At 53.0% G+C, this 20358-nt stretch overlaps 2 protein-coding genes across 3 annotated transcripts; one reads left to right on the forward strand and one right to left on the reverse strand.

Annotated features, from left to right (window-relative positions):
• Positions 1-6862: 6862 nt before the first annotated feature.
• On the forward strand, positions 6863-11099 carry Ackr5 (atypical chemokine receptor 5). Of its 2 annotated transcripts, XM_006998561.4 has the most exons (3): positions 6863-7015; positions 7417-8639; positions 10498-11099. In XM_006998561.4, exon 2 carries the CDS (start codon positions 7427-7429, stop codon positions 8636-8638), a length of 1212 nt encoding a protein of 403 aa, XP_006998623.1. In that variant the 5' UTR covers positions 6863-7015; positions 7417-7426; the 3' UTR covers position 8639; positions 10498-11099. The 2 variants fall into 2 exon arrangements, with proteins under 2 accessions (XP_006998623.1, XP_076410191.1); XM_076554076.1 differs by lacking the exon at positions 10498-11099 and having other exon boundaries at positions 7417-9075.
• Positions 11031-18776, reverse strand: Zbtb39 (zinc finger and BTB domain containing 39). The gene is made up of 2 exons (XM_076554075.1): positions 18617-18776; positions 11031-16743 (listed from the first exon to the last, which is right to left on the reverse strand). The coding sequence occupies exon 2, from the start codon at positions 16700-16702 to the stop codon at positions 14561-14563; it is 2142 nt and encodes a 713-aa protein (XP_076410190.1). The 5' UTR covers positions 16703-16743; positions 18617-18776; the 3' UTR covers positions 11031-14560.
• Positions 18777-20358: the final 1582 nt, after the last annotated feature.

Consider the following 20358-nt stretch of genomic DNA (forward strand, 5'->3'; position numbering starts at 1 on the left):
TGTCCCTGTGATGTCCATTCTCTCCACTGTAAGGGCATACCACCACCACCACCACCACCACCACCACCACCACCACCACCACCACCACCACCCCCCCCCCGTGCCCAGGCATTCCTCATATCCCAAAGCTGGTAAAGATCTGAGCTACACATGGTTATTCAAATCAGTGTCTAGCCCTCGAGGCTACAACATCCTTCTAAGCCAGGGACAGGAACCCACGTCTAAAAGGATGCCTTTCTCCCTGTCAGTGGTCAACGATCTAGAACTAAACTGGATATAGCAGCATGGGTCTGTAATTCTGGCACTTACCAGGCAAAGGCAAGATGGTTGCAAGTTTGAGAACAGCCTAAGCTACCTGGCGAGACCTCATTTCAGTACAGTCAAGACAGCAAAGTGGGGAAGTGAGGCCTTTTCCTCATGGTGCCCACACATTATGACCCTACTGCTCAGACCTACTGGGCTAGATCTGGCCTCTTTCCTAAAAGGACTCCAGGAGGGGGCCACACCTCTGGAACATCTTCCCTTGAAGCTCCAAATAGCTCAATAACAAATGTCTTTCTCAGAGAAAAATGGTAGCTCTGTAGGAACTCCATCTTAGACCTAGCATGGCTTCATTTGCCCGAAGGAACATGATGGTGTTCTGAGTGAGCCAAACCGTAAAGCTTTGGTGGGCTTAGAGACCCCCAAGACAAGATCTGACAACCACTCTGTGTTTAAAGCTGCCCACACCCAACATCCAGCAGAGGCGAATAGATAATAAATAATGTTAAGACAGATGACTTTCCACTTCTACCTTGTCTGACGATATGGGATTCCCTAGTGCCTCCATTTTCTTCATCTTTATAATGAGTAAGAATCCAGATGACCTCAGCAAGTCCCCCCAACTCTAACTTTTTGGGGAGTCTAAGATTCTACCTCCTTTGCAAAATGACAGAAACAGAAATTGAAGGCCACAGGAATCACTGGAGAAGTCAGAGAAAATTCTGTAAGCTGGAACTGAAAAGCTCAGGAGTCGGGGAGAGGCTGTCACCACATCCACAGAACAGCCGGGGGAGGCTGAGAAAGCTGGGAAAGGATCAGAGCCTGGGGGAGGGGAGGCATGGGAAAGGAAGAGGGCGCAAAGGCAGAGCATGCTGGGAGATCTCTGGGCAGTATCACAGTTGGGGAGCGGGAGCTGGTATCTGGTGCCCTGTGGGTCTCTTATCTTTCTAAGTTTCCTCTTCCTTTGCTGGAGTTGCACCTTCCCATTTCCTGCTCAGGAAGGCAGAGAGTAAGTAAACCGCTGTCCTTAACCTTGTGGAAGGGTCAACAGCGATTCCCCCTCTCAGCCCCCTTTCCAGACCACCTCAAACCCACAAGTGGCCTGAGGAGACTTCCCAGGATTCCCAGTGCTGAGTCTCCTCCAGAAGTAGGTGCCAGCTCTATCTTTTCATCCTAGCTGGTGTCCGTAACATCTGGACATCTTGGACCCCTTTGAGAATCTAAGGAAGTCCTGATTTTTAAAAAAAAAAAAAAAAGTCCACAGCAGACAAAACGTGTGTATGCAGACATTACTTTGCCAGGGGTCATGGCTGAAGCCATTGTGTTACCAGACAGGATTACTGAACTGCTAACAGTGTGATCTGGGCAGGTTAACCTCTCTGTATATTGTCTCATCACCTACGATAATGTTCATTTTACAAACTATGAGATTTTTCTTGAGCTAATGTCCTTTACAGCTGTGTCCAAAAAAAAAAAAAAAAAAAAAGGTGACAATTCAGTTCCTGTCAGCTGCTAGTGTCACATCTACTCTCTGGTGACTCATAGTGTCCTTTGGGGATGTTCCCATACTTCTGAGAAATGCAACTCCAGACAATTAATTAGAAGAGGAGGTTGGTATCGACCCAATTTAGAGGAAAATGGCCGGTGAGTGATGAGCCCAGAGAGGGTGGCTTCCAGGCTCCTGCCAACTCACGGTTACTGTCCACCGTACTTCTGTGACGGAAGTATCGCTGTCCTGCCAAACAGAAAACAAACAAACACATGGAAAAGCAGAGACTGGAAAAGCCGGAGTGGCTTGTCCATCTGCCCAGCTACTCAGGAGAATCAGTGAAATCGGGTCTGGTCCCCGAGTTGGTGGTGGTGTTGTGTTGTCTCCCGGGAGTGTGAATGAGCCCAAAGAGCCAGGATGTGGGGGTGGGGCCCGTTCTTTGGGGAGCCTGAGGGCAAAGTAGCTCTTGAGGCCATACTTGGCCTCTCGCTCAGTGAACTTCTAGAAGCTGACGCTGGGTCATTGCCAGTCTTCAGCCCTGACCTTTCCATTATCTACCTGGCTCTACCACACAGGCCCGGCAAGTCAGGCAGGGTCCTGGGACAGCTTGTCTCAGCCTTTCTTCAGGGTCAAAACCTAAGCCCTTTGCCCAGGCCGACTCTGAGAAGCGGCCAGACTTTATCTCTGCTCCTCAATATCTCTTCCCTCCTACCTTCCTTCCTCTGTAATGTTGATTATAATGTCTTGTCTATACTTTGGGACGGGAAAAAAACAAAAGTGCAGTTAGGCAGGGAGGGAGAAAGTGAATTTCCAGGAATTGTTTCAAGGTGGCTGCTCTTGCTGCCTAAGGCAAAACTGTATGCCTCAGGATGGCAGGGAGCCTACACACACACACACACACACACACACACACACACACACACACACAGAGCCTAGACATACACACATGCACACATGAATGCACTCAAACATGTGCGCACACAAAGGGAAGAAACCTAGATACACACACACACACACAAAGGAGCCTAGGCATGCACACATGCATACACTCATACAGTGTATACACACGGAAGGGAGAGAGCCTACACACACATATAAACACAAAAGAGAAGGAGCCTAGACACACACACACACACCCCGAAGGGGGAAATATCTAACCTGAAAGCTGCAGAATTTGCACTGATTCCTTCTTAAGGCGTAGCTGTCCCTCTGAGAGTCTGTGGGAAGGTGCCAGCAGGACTCCCTCTTGCTGCAAATGCAGAGTGTAGAGAGGAAGGAGGGCCAGCACACAGAGAGGCAAGACTGCCTAGGGGGAGAAGCCTCCTCCTGCGAGCCAGGAAGGCACCAAGGCATGGCTCTGGTATTCAGTGTATGAATGTGGAGAGACCAGAGAAAGGCCTTCCTTGGAAGGAAGTGTGGTCCAGCAGGGGCTCCCCCTGTGTGGCTTAGAGGCATAGAGGAATTAGGGCCGGGCATGGTGGTCCACAGTTACGGTCCCAGCACTGGGGAGGCAGAGGCTAGAGGATCAACAGTTCAAGGCCAACCTGTGCTACATACTGAATTCCAGACCAGCCTAAGCTACGAGGAAACTTTGCCCCCCCAAAAAACGAGGGAAAAGGATGGCAGGGGAAGGGCAGGATGGCCTTGTGGGTAGAGAAGACAGAAGTGCTGGGGGAGAGCGGAGACAGGAGAATTCCCATGGTTCGCTGATCAGCTGACAGCCGAGAGGGGAGCTACAAATCCAATGAGTGACACCGTCAATCAATCAATCAATCAATCAATCAATCAATCAATAAGGTAGAGGTAAAGTTGGAGAGCTTGCTACTCTTCCTAAGGTCCTGAGTTCGGTTGGAAGCATTCATGTCGAGTGGCTCACAACCACATGTAGCTCCAGGGGTCCAACACCCTCTCCTGGCCTTCAAGGACAGTCACAAACATGTCGCTCACATGGGTACAGACACACAAACACATTAAAAAAAATAAATCATTTAAAATATATAAATAAATAAAGTGGAGCGCAACAGAGAAAAACAGGTAACATTGGCCTCTGGCTACCACAGGCACACACCTGCGTGTATATACATGCACACACAATAATAATAACAACAAAAACTTTCTGAAGATTTTTAAATGATCAGGAGCCCTCAAGGGGGAGGCAGAAGGAAGTTACAGAGCTACAGCGTCCTCTCCCACAGAGAGGGATAGGACAGTGGTGTGGCCACACTGAACTGTACCCTTTAAAATGACTTAGGTGATAGATGTTTTATCTGGATTCACCACAAGGAAAGACTAAATAATTAGCAAATTTTGAAAATCCCCTTCCTCGAGCGAATAAATACAATGTGGGTGGTATGTACATACAATGGAACATTTACACCACCATGAAAGCTCCTAAGTGTCAACACACATTCCAGTGTGAACCAGCCCTGGAAACATAAAGCCCCACAGGCGGAGAGCAGATTGGCGGTGGGCAGCTGCCTCCGTCACAGCTAAGATCACAGCCTCCCACTGGCCTCAGGATCTGTGGACAGAAGACATTCGTCCCACGTGTATGGAAAGTGTCACACGAGGACAGTGTGGATTACCCAAGCAGCATGTCCTTATCAAGGACACTGGGAAGAGAGCAAGGCTGAGAGGCAGAGGAAGCCATTCACTGCTGCTGGGGGCATCCCCCACTACCACCACCCCAGTCAGTTCCATACTGTAGCAAGAAGACCCGGCTCAGCACTGGCAATGTTCTTGCTGAGGGCACCGTGCCCACGGGTACTGTCTGTGCTGCCGGAAGGGGAACGTGGTGAGTGGTGGTAGCTAGACTGAGTCTTCAGTAATGACAAATGCCACTGTCGACCCGCAACCCTCAGCCACAAGGATGGGTAACAAGCTGCCCTTGGCTCAGTAAAGGTAATTTCCTCTGCCCCCCCCCCCAAAAAAAAATAAGTGGTGGTTGGTGAGGAACCCTGGGGTGACTGAACTGTTAAACCCATCCTAAAAACCAGCCGTACCTACCAGAGTAAGAAGGCAAAAAGAAACTGCTGCTGGCCACATGTGCAGCCTGTGCCCATAAACCCTGTGGAGCACCCTTCCTGCGTGGCGGTGGTCGTCCGAGTGTGAACAAACCACCCACAGAGAGGCTGCCTGCCAGCCAAGGCAGGTCTCATCACTGCCCACTGGACCTGGCATCTCCGTGGTACTGCGACTATGTGGGCGAGAGAAAGCTAGAGCAGAGAGGTTCCCTAGAGTTTGTCCTGCCGCTTAAAAACAAGTAACAGGAAGAGGCCCACGTGGAGATCACGACTTAGCTGGTGCAGGGGTTGTCGGGGGGACGATGACTTAGAAGTGTGCATGAGTCTTCGTTAGGGTGACCACTTTGGTGACGAAACACCATGGCCAGAAGCAGCAACCTGGGAAGGAAAGGATTCATTTGGTTTCCACATGGTAGCCCTTCACGGAAGGAAGTCAAGACAGGAACCCAAGCAGGGCAGGAACCTGGAAGCAGGAGCTGATGCAGAGGCCATGGAGGGGTGCTGCTTTCTGGCTTGTTCATCATGGCTTGCTCAGCCTGCTTTCTTATAGAAACCAGGACACCAGCCCAGGGATGGCACCACCCACCATGGGCTGGGCCCTCCCCCATCAGTCACTAATTAAGAAAATGCCCGACAGCCAGACATTACGGAGGCATTTTCTCAGCTGAGGTTCCCTCCTTTCAGGCGACTCTAGCTTGTGTTATGCTCACATAAAACTAGCCGGCATGGAATGTACTGAATGTCATGGAATTGCACAGTTTAAAATGGTTCATTTGGAGGCTGGAGAGGTGGCTCAGCATCTAAGAGCACTTGCTGCTCTTTCAGAGGACCTGAGTTTGGTTCCCAATGCACACATGGAACGACTCACAGCCTGTAACTCTGGCTCCAGGGATCCAAACCCTCTTCTGGCTTCTGTTAGGCACCAGTACACATACGGTATACACACACACACACACACACACACACACACACACACACCATACATTCACACAGATATACAACACACATGAATGTTGTGTTTTGTTTTTGCTTTTTTGAGGGCCCCACCCATCTCCCAAATAAATCACACACAGAGGCTTATTCTTAATTATGAATGCCCAGTCTTACCTTGTCTTGTTGCTTGCCAGCTTTCTTAACTTTAAATTATCCTGTTCTCTTACTTCTGCAAATCTTACTCTTACTCCATGGCTTACTGTGTGGCTGGGTGGCTGGGTGGCTGTGTGGCTGGGTGGCTGGGTGGCTGTGTGGCTGGGTGGCTGGGTGGCTGGGTGGCTGGGTGGCTGGGTGGCTGGGTGGCTGGGTGGCTGGGTGGCTGGGTGGCTGGGTGGCTGGCCCCTGGAGTCCTCCTCCTTCTCTGACAGCTTCTCTCTCCTCCTCTTTCCCAGATTCCTCCTTCTATATATTCTCTCTGCCTATCCTTTCTCCTACCTTGCTATTGACCACCAGGTGTTTTAGACAGGCACAGTAACACAGCTCCACAGAGTTAAACAAATGCAACATAAACAAAAGTAACACACCTCAAAATAATATTCCACTACAGTTGGGAGAGACGAAAGCGTGCATCTCTGTATTTATAGAAGACATTTGTCATGGGGGATGGAGGGATGACTAGACAGTTGAGAGTACTTGTTGCTCTTACAGAGGCCCCGGGGTGGGTGTGGTTCCCAGCACCCACATGGTGGCTCACAACCATCCATAACTCTAGTTCCAGGAGAGCCAACCTCTTCTACCGTCCTCAGTCACCAGGCACACACATGGTGCATATATGCACATGCAGGCAAAATAAACTCATACACATAAAGTAAATAAGTCTTTTGCCATGAGGCCTTTTTTTAATTTTTAATTTAATTATTTATTATTTATTTTGCTTTGGGATCTCACTTCTACTAGATACTGCAGTTGCTCCCCATTTTGCAGAGGTGGGAAGAACTGAGGCTTAAGGAGGCCAAGTCATACAGCTAGCAAGTCTGGGTTTCGATGCTTGCAGCTTGACACACACACACACACACACACACACACACACACACACACACACACTGTCAGTCTTTCTGGGACATCCTGTCCCCTTGGACTGGATTGGGAGGATACAGGAAAAACCCCGGCCCTCTCCCACAGAGCCTCAGCCAGTGACAGCCCAGCCACTTCCAGCTACTGAGCTGCGGAGGAGCCGGCTGCACCTCGGCAGCCTCTGCAGGCCCCTGGCCGCTAACAGCCCCATCCACAGGCTCCCAGGAGAGATCAGGTGAGAACTGTCTTCTCCCTGGGAAGAGACTGGAGGCAAATGGCGTTCCCAGGGGTGACTCAAAGATGTGAGGGGTGGGTGGGTGGGTGTCTGTCTGTCTGTCCGTGCATCTGTGTTGGAGACCACTGGGGCCGGTGGTAAGCCAGCACTGCCAATGCTAGGAAGAAACCTTGTTGGGAGCAATTAATTAACACTGATGTTGCTACAAAACGTCTGTTCTCGGTCAAACTTCAGCAGTCACAGTTCGAGTTCTAAACATACTTTTCGTGTCTCTTCGGCCCCAGAATCTTTCCCAAATTCCCTTAGCCCCTGTGGCTTTTAGCTGCGGGGTACAGAGGCTGCCTTCAGGAGAACTCTCTCGCTCTCTCTTTCTTTTACAACCCTCCCTTCTTTTCCAACAGGCCGGTCCTCATGTCAGTCAAACCCAGCCCCAGCCCCGGCCCCGGCCCCGACCCCGACCCCACTTTGGCACCCAGCAATGATTTTGGAGAGATTCACAACTGGACGGAACTGCTCCACTTTTTCAACCACACCTTTTCTGACTGCCACACGGAACTCAACGAGAACGCCAAACAAGTGGTCCTCTTTGTCCTCTACCTGGCCATCTTCGTGGTAGGGCTAGTGGAGAATATCGTGGTGATATGTGTCAACTGGCGCCGCTCGGGCCGGGCGGGGCTGCTGAACTTGTACATCCTCAACATCGCCATCGCGGACCTGGGCATCATCCTGTCCCTGCCCGTCTGGATGCTGGAGGTCATGCTGGACTACACCTGGCTCTGGGGCAGCTTCTCCTGCCGCTTCACTCATTACTTCTACCTTGCCAACATGTACAGCAGCATCTTCTTCCTCACGTGCCTCAGCGTGGACCGCTACGTCAGCCTCACCACCGCGTCTCCCTCCTGGCAGCGCCACCAGCACCGAATACGGAGGGCCGTGTGCGCAGGCGTCTGGGTCCTCTCGGCCATCATCCCACTGCCCGAGGTGGTGCATATTCAGCTGATGGATGGCTCCGAGCCCATGTGCCTCTTCCTGGCACCTTTTGAAACGTACAGCACCTGGGCCCTGGCAGTGGCCCTGTCTGCTACCGTGCTGGGCTTCCTACTGCCCTTCCCTCTCATTGCAGTTTGCAACATCCTGACGGCCTGCCGGCTTCGGAAGCAAGGACGGCCGGAGAGCAGGCGCCACTGCGTGTTGATGTGGGCTTACATAGCTGTCTTTGTCGTCTGCTGGCTGCCCTACCACGTGACGATGCTGCTGCTCACGCTGCACGCGACCCACATCTTCCTCCACTGCCACCTGGTCAACCTGCTCTACTTCTTCTACGAAATCATTGACTGCTTCTCCATGCTGCACTGCGTCCTCAACCCCATCCTTTACAACTTCCTCAGCCCAAGCTTCCGGGGCCGGCTGCTGAGCCTTGTGGTCCGTTACCTTCCCAAGGAGCAGGCCAGGGCTGCAGGCGGAAGTTCTTCCTCGTCCACCCAGCACTCCATCATCATAACCAAAGAGGGCGGCCTGCCCGCTGCAGATCTCCACCCCCCACCCACCCGAAACGCTCAGGCACCCTCTCTGCCTCCAGACACCTCATCTACATCTACACGCTGCAATTCCACAGCCAGCTAAGGTGGATTCCAGACTCCTTCCATCAGTAACAAAGTCCGGATCTGGGGGAGGGAACAGGGGAGGATTGGTTTGTTCTGGGTCAATTTTTTTTTTCCTTTGGTTTTCGAGACAGGATTTCTCTGTGTAGCTTTGGAGCCTGTCCTGGAACTCACTCTGTAGACCAACCAGGCTGGCCTCAAACTCACAGAGATCCACCTGGCTCTGCCTCCCGAGTGCTGGGATTAAAGGCATTTGCCGCCACCACCCCCAGCTCAGGGTTAATTTTAAATATATCAAAATGTTGCTGTGGGGAGAGGGAGAAGGACTGGGAAGGGCAGAGTCTAGGTCCTCCCTTGGTGGTATACTATTGGTTTGGGTCCTCTTCGCTGAGGGAGCCACACAGGTGTGTGTGTGGGGGGGTGAAATAAATAAATATGTAGAGACACTTGTACTGGGAATCTCTGAGAACTGTGCACTTCCAGCCGGGCTTAGGAAGGCGGGGAAGCTAAGGGATGTTCTGCAGAGGGAACGAGATGCCCTTGTCTCATAAATCACCCAGGCCGGAAAGCACCCCACAGGAACCTTGCGAAACTTTGCTTTTGTGTCTGCGTGCCTGCTGACTGTCCAGCTCACTAGGCAAGTTGTGGGGACAAGAGGCCAGAGGCCAAGGACCCAGGAGGCTTCTGCAGGACGCTCCCTAGCTGTGCACCATCAAGTGTGATAAGTGGAGGGGGCGGGGATTGCAGCCTGGGTCTCAGGCAGGCACCCTGTGCTGGCTCAGAAGTCCCTCCACCCAGTCATCCAGGAAATGTGGCTCCATTTCCCTGTGGTACCCTTCCCTCCCCCACCCATCCTGCTCCTCCTCACCCAAAGCAGAGGCCTCCTCGCTGGCGCTGGCGACCTCAGGAGGCACAAAGCCACCAGTGACCCCTCCCCCACCCCATCTCCCAGATCATGGCAAAGTAGCAGGGGGCATTCACTCCGTGCCTCTGACTTGGTCCCCTTCAGGGAGAGGGAAGGCCTAAGGCTGACTTCCCCATTTCCAGAACTCTAGAGTAAATTCTCTCTAGCCAAGTCTTTTCGTAATTTCCCTGTCCGGCACCTTGTCTATTAACACTATAGATAAGATGTCCTCTTGTTAACAAGTGAGCCTCTGGCAAAGGCTCCTTCACCACACCTGGGACATGAGGGTGGAGGACATGAAGAACTCTGACGTAGAAGATTTAAACTCTAGCTTCTGCCTTGCGTCCTTAGCCTCTGGATACCATCTGGAGATTGATGGACTTGCGTATGCGACCACCCAGTCTGCTCTCGTAATGGATGCCCCCATAATTTCCTCTGATCTCCTCAATCTCTCTGGTTCTGCTCACCTACAGTGTACCTGCAATGAATGGTGTGTGTGTGTGTGTGTGTGTGTGTGTGTGTGTGTGTGAACACAAGTTCATGTGTGTGCATGTGCACACCAAAGGTCAGCACCAGATGTCTTCATCAGTTACTCTGCAATTTCTTTTCTGAGGCAGGGTCTCTCACTGAACCTCGAGTTCGTCACTGGCTAGCCCGGCTGGCCGGCCAGCTCCAGGGACCCTCCTGTTAACCATGATTGCTTTCGGGAGCCTCACCCTATACTTAGCAAATTCCTCTCACGTTCCAATGGTGCACCCGCTGTCAAATGTGCTGAGGGAAACCAGTGTTGACTCCGCTCACTGGTTCGTTCCAAAGCTAAAAGGGTCGTAAGTTCTAGACTGCTACTCAGTGGCAGAGCTCAAGCTTTTTTGACCCAGAAGTCTTAGTTGCTGCTTGAGGCACAGTAAAAATTTAACCAAATAGCGCAGAAACTGCATTAAAAAGACCTTCTTCACTTGTCCCCACTTACAATGCAGGTAAGTCCTGATGCCTGTGCCGCTGATGTGAGCTCTGGTACACCTCATCCTAAGTAACCACAGAAGCCACCTCCCGGGACCAGGTGTCACTGAATGAATCTCCTGGGGGCCGTCCCACCCGTGGAAGGGATGAGCAGGAGCTAGCTACACTGACTACAAAGCTGTTCCGCTTAGCAGAAGTTTACCAAGCACAGATGACTGGCCAGGCCTCAGGCTTCCGGACCACAAGGCCATGCTTTCTGACTGTCTGGGCTGAGTCCTCTGCAGAGGCCCACTGTTCTCTCCAAGCTGAGAGGTCACCTCAGGGATGTTTCCCTGATTCACTGAGTCCTTGACTTCAGTTCCCACTAAAAAACAGTCAACAAGCCAGTCCTGGGAAATTCCAGCTGCAGGAAAACACAATGTGTTGCCTGAAAGAATCCTGGCATCTGCCGGGCTGGTGTGAGCTCCTGAGGCTGGCCAGAGCCAGATGTCTGAACGCCAGGACTGAGCGAATGTGCGTGCACACAGAAGAAGAACTCCCACTTCAAATCCCTTTCTTTTTTTCTTTTTTATTCTAAATAAAAACCACACTTTGTGCTGAACAATGGAATATAAAAGAATCAGATGTACGATTTTAGACGTCTACTATTTGGGGAAAAAGGTTTACAAAATATACAAAACTTTACAGCAGATAGTAAACACTTAAATATTAGGAGGTCAGTACTTAATTTAATGGAAGGAGTTAGACGCAGCAGCTTCTCTGCTTCGTAAGAGACTTGAGCTACTCTGGGGGGGGGGGGGGCTCACAGGGAAGGAAGGGGTCAAGACATCATCATCACAAGTGTCGTTTCTGTCCTGACCTTGATGATGATCTAAGTAACGTTGAAGCGGATGCTGTGTACCCTCTTCCTGACTCACCTGGTGCAAGATTTGGGGGAGAGGACATGGAGGTACTCCCGAATAGGCAGAGACCACATCACAGGCCCACTCCCATGCCAACAAACTCAGTGTCCATCTAGAAAGGTTAAATTAACTTTCAAAGCTGAGTAGTCTAGGGTCTGGTGGAGAGGGCACAGCAGGAAGCCAGAAAGGAAGACAATCAGTAGCAAAATCCTGCCTGGGTACAAAGTACTGAAGTTTACAGGTTTGCCCTGTAAACAAGGGGCTGTGAACATGTCACAATAAAGTAAAACATTCTTACCTATTTCCTGGTTCTCATGGTTACCTGACCCCCACCAACACCACCTCTTTTCTCCCCAACTAATCATGAACTGCGGGGACTCCACAGAATCTTAAAACTTAGAACCAATCACTGGGGCTCATCCAGTAGCGCTTCCAGCCAGTGTGTGGCATCACTGAGCCATCAGGGGTCACCCTCCTGCAAGAACATAGCCTGTCCTCTGGCCACAAGCCGTCCACGCTGTTTATGCCAGCAGGCCACACCAACATTACAATTCCCCTTAGGAAACAAGCTAGGGATGTCCTGGTGTGGCTTAATGCTCTTCAAAAGCCAGCTAGACAGCCCTAACGATTGCTGGCCAAGGGAGTGCTGAAGATTGTGCAGCCGGTCCTGACCAAGGGGGGGGGGGGGGCACCAGGCAGAGACGGAACATTCACATCTACAGGAGGGGATAGGTACCAAGTGGGAATCCAGAGGGGAGGAGAAGGTGAAATCAAAGGGGCATTAAAAACTGAACACACAAAATAAAACTGACACTGCCCACCAGGCAGCCTTGAGTACCCTTCACTGCCGCCGTGTACTGTTTCAAGTAAATCCACTCAGGAGGAGGAGGAATCGGCTTCGGGAAAAGCAAACGACTTCACACACGAGGAGACAGGTGTGAACGTGGGGCGACACCCAGAGGCATGGTTTGGACAGGGGACCGCGGGAGCCTCGGATTCCGCGTGCTACATGTCTGACTGGGACCAACCTGACCTCCCTGACCAACTAACCTCACGGGATCAGAGGGTCCAGTTTGGTTTTTTAGTGTTTAAAGGGCAAAACTTCAAAGATCTGCTTTTTGGTTTATGGCAAAAAGGGAAAACTTCACAGTTTCAGGTTAAGTACACAGACCACCCAGCATCCGTGGTGCCATAGGCTAAGGAAAAGAGTTTCTCCGCTCTCAGGGACCGGGCTGAGATCAGGTAAGTGCACCCTCTCAAATCAGACATCCCACACTCACGCTTCACCAGCAGTCTTAGGAGGGCCTCCTGCATCTGGAAAGATCAGCAGATACACCACGGTAGCTTGTTACACTCCCCAGCACAAGAAGATGGGAAGCCTGAACTTAAGAGTCACAGCAACAATTTCCTGATGAAAATGTCACAAGTTTAGACAGCGCAGGGCGGCCTTTGCCTGGCCCCGGTTCGAGTCTCACCATTTGACTCACCAGAATGCCCTGAGCACTAACTCACAGGCTTTCTCAGTCCACGGCTGGGGGAAGGGGCAGCCGGCCCAACAAGGACACAGCTTTGGTTTGCCTGTCTTAACACAGCCTCGGACGGGAGGCTCCCCCAGCCGGAGGGTAAAAACCTTCTCCATGTTACTCGATCTGGATCTGTTCTGCTAGAGACTACGCCTGGAGAAGCGAAAGTGTGCTGTTTCGAAGGCCTGGCACATTCTTTCTCAGTTACCCCCCCCTTCTCCAAATCCACAGCCATGACCAACGGTAGAATATGGTTCCTGGTCTGAGAGAAACTAATTTTCCTGAAGACACTTATCAAAAAGAGATGCTGGGTAGTTCGTATACAAAACAAAACAAAAAATAAATAAATATTTAATGTCTAAAAAGGCTTTGTGAGTTAATCAAAACCACTCGCTTATGAAACAGCCCAGAGTGCTGCTGAGTCCCACGGGGTAGTGTCAGTGGCCAGGCCCCAAACCAGGGACTCCCAGAGCTCACCTGAGCAGGCTGAGGTAGTATGAGCTACTGAAGTGCCATCTTATAAGTATGCAAGATCAAGGGTCCTCTCCTCCTGCCTCTTTTGGGCAAGGCCCCTTCCAAGACTAAGAAAGGAGCCTAACAGCCATGGAAGGCCTAAGCCAGCGAGCATCCAAGAGCGCCCCCTGGCGGCCACACAATGACATGGGGCTCAGCTGCCAAACTCTACACTTCACCACAAGTAAACAAGTTACCCAGGTGGGACAGCCAGAACGCACGCCCTGCCCTGCCGTGGGCCACCAGTTACTCGGGTCCCTTCTCATCTACACTGGAGGTCAAACCACCCTGAGTGGGGGACTCGGTGTGAATTAAGGCAAGACTGCGCTGTCAGAGGGGCCCCCTCCGTGCCCAGGGGGCGGCCAGGTGACACTGAACTCGCCCTGTCTCTGCTCGTGACAGAAGGCTTGACCTCCAGGGTTGCACTCTAAAAAAATCATGTTTCTTTGGAAACAAGGAAAAAGAGGGGCATCTTCTTCCATCCATCCAGGCTCCCCATCTGTGGCACCATGGGACACTCAAAGCTTTCCAACCTAAACAGAAAGCTCTGCCCTCGGTTTGGATCTAGCTGCCAAGAGATTTTCACTGTCCACTCGGGCAATCTGACCTGCGGAGCAAGCGGCACCCTCAGCTCCCCAAGCCCTTGTCCCCAGTGAGGAGGGAGGGAGGACCCAAGATGAACTACCCTGCTGCCAGCCCCTTCTGAATGACCACATCCCCAAACCTTCTCATCGCTGTTGTCCCCCCAAGAGTCGGGCAGTCACACCCACAGTGAAAACCTCTCTCCACCTCTTCTATGCAGTGAGGCTGTTGGTCAGATCCTTAGCAGCATAAAAACTATCAGTAAACTAAAACTAGAGAAACTGGCAAGGGGACCTAGTTTGCAGGGCCACTTGACTAGATCCTAAAGACCAGCCTCCAAAGAATCAAGGATAGAACAGGTAAGGAGGTAAATGTAACAGGGCTGCTGCTTCGCAGAAACAGTAACAGCTCATGTGCTATCTCTCTTCTTTCCACACAATACAGAACAGAATTCTTAGCAAGGCAAAGCTGTGGCATCAGCTGGGCAGGGTCAGCCGCCTTTAGAGAAGCACTGTCCCGGCTGCCACCTGGGAGCTCCCTCTGGCTCCGCAGAGACCCAGTCAGCTGTCCGGGTTCTTTTCCGTCTCTTTGGAATGGATAATGTACATGAAGGTCTGCTCGATGGTGAAGTCGGGCGGAAGGCTGCCTTTGTGCACGCCGACGTGTTTGCTCATAAGGTTGAGGGTGGAACTGTAGTGGCCACAGACGGTACAGCGGTACATGAGGGCCCCCGAGTGCGTCTTGAGGTGGCACTTGATGGTCGAGCGGCCGCGGAAGAATTTGTGGCAGACCTTACACTGGTACGGCTTCTCGCCCGTGTGGATCCGCCGGTGGTAGTTGAACTCGCTCGTGTGGGCGAACCTCTTCCCGCAGACCTTACAGCTGTACTTGCTGTTCCCGGGCTGGCCCTGCAAAGCCAGCTCCTCACTCAAAAACTCCTCCGCCGGCGGTGGCGGCGGCAGCTTCCGCTTCTGGAGGGCTAGGTGCTGCAGCCCCAAACCAGGCCGCGCGTCCAGGCCACTGTTGCATTTGTGCTGGCTGACGTGGTAGCGGTAGGCGGCCTCGGACCTGAAGCTCTGGCTGCACAGGTGGCAGCGGAACAGCGTGTCCTCCAGGCTCTGGTGCACAGCCATGTGCTTCTCCAGAAGGTGCCAGTCCACGAAGCTACTGGCACAGACTGAACAGGAGAACACCGAAATGCCCAGATGAGAGAGCGTGTGCCACATGAGGCTGCATAGGTTGAGGTGGCGCTGGTCACAGACGCTGCAGGCCTGGCCCTTCAAGTTCAGATGGTCAAGGACGTGGCCCCGGACCACGTGGAAATCTTTGGCCAATGCTTTCCCACAAGTGGCACATTTCAACTCGGGGGAGGTTGCCCCTGAAAAGAGACCCAGTTTCCCCGAGAGGGGCTCATTAGGGTGGACGACGATGTTGTTCTCAAATATCCCATCCCGTCGATGCAGGGTTAACTGCCACTGGGTAAAGAACTTGGTTTCACACATGTCACAGGAGAACAGGAAGATACCAATGTGGGACAGGACATGGGTCACCCGGGAGTTTCGGTCCTGGAAGTGGGTCTCACAGACCTTGCAGTTGCCCGTGAGCAAGTCCACGTGGTCCCGGGCATGCTGCCGTATCAGCTGAATGTTGGGCTCTAGAACCTTCTTGCACACCTGGCAGGGCATGGCCTTATTCTCTCGGCTGTCGCTCTCCCCAAAAGTCAGGTCGTCCTCGCTGTCGTCGCTCAGCTCGATCACCTCCTCAGCCGTCCCCATCTCTTCAGCCGGGTCCTCGAACTGCAAGTCATCGTCGCCCAGGTCCTCCAGCTGCAGCTCATCCACCTGCCCGAAGCCTGGATCCTTGGCGTGGTCGCTGTTGCTCAGAGAGGAATTGGTCCCGGTTGCTACGTCTACGGCACTGTCGGAGGGGAAGAAACTGTTTCGGCCGAAGTCTCCATTGCTCTGAACTTTGTATGGCTGGCAAGAACTCGGGCCGGTCTGGATGCCCGTGCTGACGGTGCCGAGGACTGGCTGGGTCACCATACTAGGAACAGACGTGAACGGAACAGGGGCGTCCTGGTCTTCTGTCTTTGGTGGCAGTGGTGGCAGGGACAAGCTGTGATTAGTGTCACTGGCCACACTCCTCTCTTCCTCTTTATAGCTCCCTCCAGCATCAGCAGGCAACACATAGTTTCTCTCGGGACCAAAGGGTTCCCCACTCCCCCGGAGTTCCCCCAGCGGGTGGGTGGGATCCACCGAAGGACATCTCAGAGCAGCAGACTGGCTGCTACCGGTGCTGGTCAAGGACTTAGCCACTGCGGTGCTCTCTAGGTCGGGGAACGTCGAGTGGCAGGCCTGGAGCAGGTCTTCCATACCCAGGCGCTCGGCGACCTCATAGATGACCCCCACGTTGATCAGGTCTGTGAAGAGCTCGGAGGTGTAGACGAAGCTCAGAATCTTCTCGAAGTTGGCGGGGGTAATGAAGTCCACCACGTAGGTCCGGGCGGCGTCGAGCCCGGTGTTCAGGAACAGGTTCTGGAAGTAGCCAGCTGCGCAGGCCAACACGGCCTTGTGGGCGGGGAAGGAGCGGCTCCCCACCACAATCGTGACATCACACATGGTCTCTGACAGCCGGCACTTGTTGAGTTCCTTCAGCAGGTTGTTGGGGTGGTTGTTGCTTTGCAGTTTGATTCTCATGCCCATCTTAGCAATCCTAGGAAGCTGCCTCTATCCGCAAGGTCAATCTGTGGACAAGACGACAGAAAAAGAAAAAAAAAAGGTAGACAAAGATCCCTGGGAAAAGGGCTCTGGATGGGAGAAAAAAACCACCGTTCTGGATGTGCCCTGGGCGACCAGGGGAGCACGGACAAGGAAACCCAGAGAACGAGAGGAAGAGAATGGTCCGTTCCCTGCATACACCCAACTAGAGAACCGTCAGAAAATCCCAAAGGGACAAGAAAAAAAAAAATCAATTAGCTTGGTCTGGAAACCCTAAGAAGCTGGGATTGCAGAGACAGCTCTGCCATTCATGCAGAGGACCCAGGTTTCATGCCCGCCACCCACATGTCCGGAATTCTAGTTCCGGGGGACCTGACACCGTCTTCTGGCCTCTTCAGGCAACAGAACCACACAGTACACTTACATACATGTAGGGGAACACTCAAACACACAACACAAAAATAAACAAATCCTTTTTAAAAACCTAAGAGGCCAGGTGCAATAGTGTATACACATAATTCCAGCACTTGGAAAGCTGGGCCAGGAGAATCAATCAGCAGTTCTAGGACAGTCTGGGCTATGAAGCCAGGCTGTACGTTTTAAAAGGGGGGGCGTGGGCTGTGAGCGTCAAGCTAGGAGTCTTCCAAACGAGTGAAGGATCTACTGAACAGTCCTCTGTACTACCGGAACTACGGGCTCGGGTCTTGGATTTAACTTCCTAAAGTTTCTCTCGTCATTAAGTCTGTCCTCTTCCCTGACGATGCCAAATGCCACAAGTAGACTTGAACACCATTATACAGCTCCTTTAGCTACCAAGGAAGGAGTAAGGATTGTCCTTTTAGTTGTCTATCAATGTTGTCCTTTCAAACCTCCAAATAAAACTCACACTTTTTTTCTTTCTTTTTCTTTTTGAGACAGGGCCTTATGCAGCCCAGGCTGACTTTGAAATTGCTCTGTGACTAAAGGCTGGCCTTGAATTCAGGACCCTCCTGCCTCCACCTCCCAAATGCTAGATTACAGATAGGAGCCGCCAGACCCAGCTCAACCCATCTCTGGCCCTTCCCAGACCCATTCCGGACGCTGCTTTCTCAATGCTACTGTATTCTGTGGATGAATTAAACTCACAACCAAAGAAAGCCAAGCGAACACAACTGCGATGTCTCACGTTACTTGGGCACGCTCTATTTCTCCTTACTAACCTTATATTAACAACTGGGTGCTTCGTGAAAGGCATCGATGGGCACAGGAAAGACTCTAATAATTACTTTTCCCCCTTTCGGCTCCCGCACGCCTCGGGAGAACAGCCAGCTAGCTTGCTCACATGCTGGTCCGTCCCACAACTCGCCCTGCGCAGCAAGCACATCCCCTTTCTCCGTCGCACCGGGTCCTTACCAACAATTCCCAACTTTTTTTTCCCCTCCCCCGGGGGCCCGGCACTCGTCTGAGTATGCCTGGGTACCAACCACGCGCCCCCCGGGGCCCTGGCGCGGTCACTCCGTCGCCGCGGGGAGGGCCCGGGCACCCGGTGGCTTTGGAACTTGCAAAGGAGTGCGCGCCCCCAAGGGTCTGGCGCCGCCGCGGTCCCCTCCCCTCCGTGCAATCGCGCAGGCAGGGGCCGGGCCGGGCTGGGGCGCACCGCCGCGGGGAGGGGACACCTCGGCCGCCCCAGGCAGCGCGGGCCGCACCCCCCGCTCCCGCGCCCCCCGCGAAGCCCCAGGCCAGGCGCCGCGGGAGCCGGCCGAGTCCGAGGCCCGAGAGCCGCGGCCCGGCCCGGCCCGCCGGGAGGGAGGGAGAGCGAGCCGGCTGCGGACACCGGCAGGGCGCGCCCAGCCAGGGCGACAGCAAAGCCGAGCAGGGGTCCGGCTCGGCCAGGGGCAGCCCTCCCCCGGCCGCGCTTACCCGGCTCCGCGGGGTCCGAGCACCATCACCATCGCCGCCGCCGCCGCCGCCGCCGCCTCACACAAAGGCCCCGGCCCGCCGTGCCCGGCCCGACGAGGAGGCGGCGCCGCCGGCCGCGGCCAGACTCTCCATCCGCCGAGCCGCTCGCCGTGCCGGCCCGGGCCGCCCCCGCCGCCCGGCCCGCAGCGCCCCCCGCCGTCCCGGAGGAGGCAGCGCCCCCCGCCGCACGGCCCGCAGCGCCCCCCGCCGTCCCGGAGGAGGCAGCGCCCCCCGACGGCCAGGCGGAGCCAAGAGCCCACGCTTAGCCCCCGGGGAGTGAAAAGCTGCCCGGGTCCCAGCCTGGCTTCCAACAGCTTTGCAAAAACTTAACGCGCCTATGTGGTTTCAACCATGTCTCCCCCCTGTGAGCTTTCTGAAGGCAGGACTCTGTGGTTTTGCAATAGCCCCTATTTCGTGTTTTGCTTGTCACACTTCCTAGGTGCTTTTCGTGTTGGGGGGGGGGGGGTGAGTGTGTGGAATGGGGGGGAGGGTGGTAAACAGATGAACGAATGGAATATTTCAGGTTAGGTCCCTGGGAAGCTGTTCTGATAGTCCAAAACTGACCGTCTGCCCTCCTGGGTGGCCAGATGGAGTCACAGGACTCGCTATACCTTGGCCACCTCGGTCACTTCCTAATCGGGTCGGTCTCCCTGACTACAACTCCATCACGGGCCTTCCCGCTTCTCCTGAACCCTGTCTTCAGATAAATGTCCCTGCTCAAGACTATAGCCATAAAACCAAAACCATCTCCCTGCCTACATCCTGCCCGGAGGGAGTGGACATCCAGGCCCAGCTCCAGAACAGGCACACGGCAGGATCTGGTCATCCTTGATGGGTACGTGGGAAGGAGAGGACAACAGCCGGTGTCGTTAACCGATCTAAGCTAGTTTGGTCACTTATCAGTAATTCTTTCGTCTGGTCAATGGTGTGTTTCCATCCCCACTACCACGCGGCAGCTGCCACGGAAAGCCAAGCGGTGTGCCAAAGGCTCCAAATATGTAGGTTTTATTAGCCAGGTCTGTCCTCTGGCAAAGACCAGGCCGTTGCCCTTCTGAACTGTCAGCAGCTGCGATTACTAGCTCAGATCACAAGACTAAGCCCCTTGACCTGGGGGGGGGGGGGTAAGCCCCCTCCCTGATTTCTGGGAAAGGTCTTATCTTCCTCCTCTTCTATAATTAGCTACAAAGTAATGAATGGGTTTCCTTACGACATTTTCATGTCTATTCAGTTTTGTTTATTTTATTTTTATCTTTTTTTTTGGGGGGGGGGGTTTCGAGACAGGGTTTCTCTGTGTAGCTTTGCGCCTTTCCTGGGTCTCGCTCTGTAGAGTTTGACCCGCCGCCACCGCTTCCCTTCCTCCTCCTCCCTGTTCCTCGCTCCTGCTGAAGCCCTCCATTCCTAGGATTCTTCCACTTTCAAATTACGCATGCTCTGTTATTCCCCCTCACCCATCTCCCTTACGGCCTCCTTTTTTGTCCTGTCCTGTGTGAGACCCTTTCTAGTTCCCTTGCCTCTCAACACACTCCCACCCAAATACAAATACATAAAAATTAGAAATTAGAAGGACCTTCATATAAGAAAGATGTTTGTATTTCTGAGCCTGGGTCACCTTGCTTAATAATTATACTATATATATATATATATATATATATATATATATATATATATATATATACATACATACATACATATATAGTTGTGTG

This window comes from Peromyscus maniculatus, chromosome 18 (genome assembly GCF_049852395.1).
Source record: "Peromyscus maniculatus bairdii isolate BWxNUB_F1_BW_parent chromosome 18, HU_Pman_BW_mat_3.1, whole genome shotgun sequence".
Taxonomy (NCBI): Eukaryota; Metazoa; Chordata; class Mammalia; order Rodentia; family Cricetidae; genus Peromyscus; species Peromyscus maniculatus.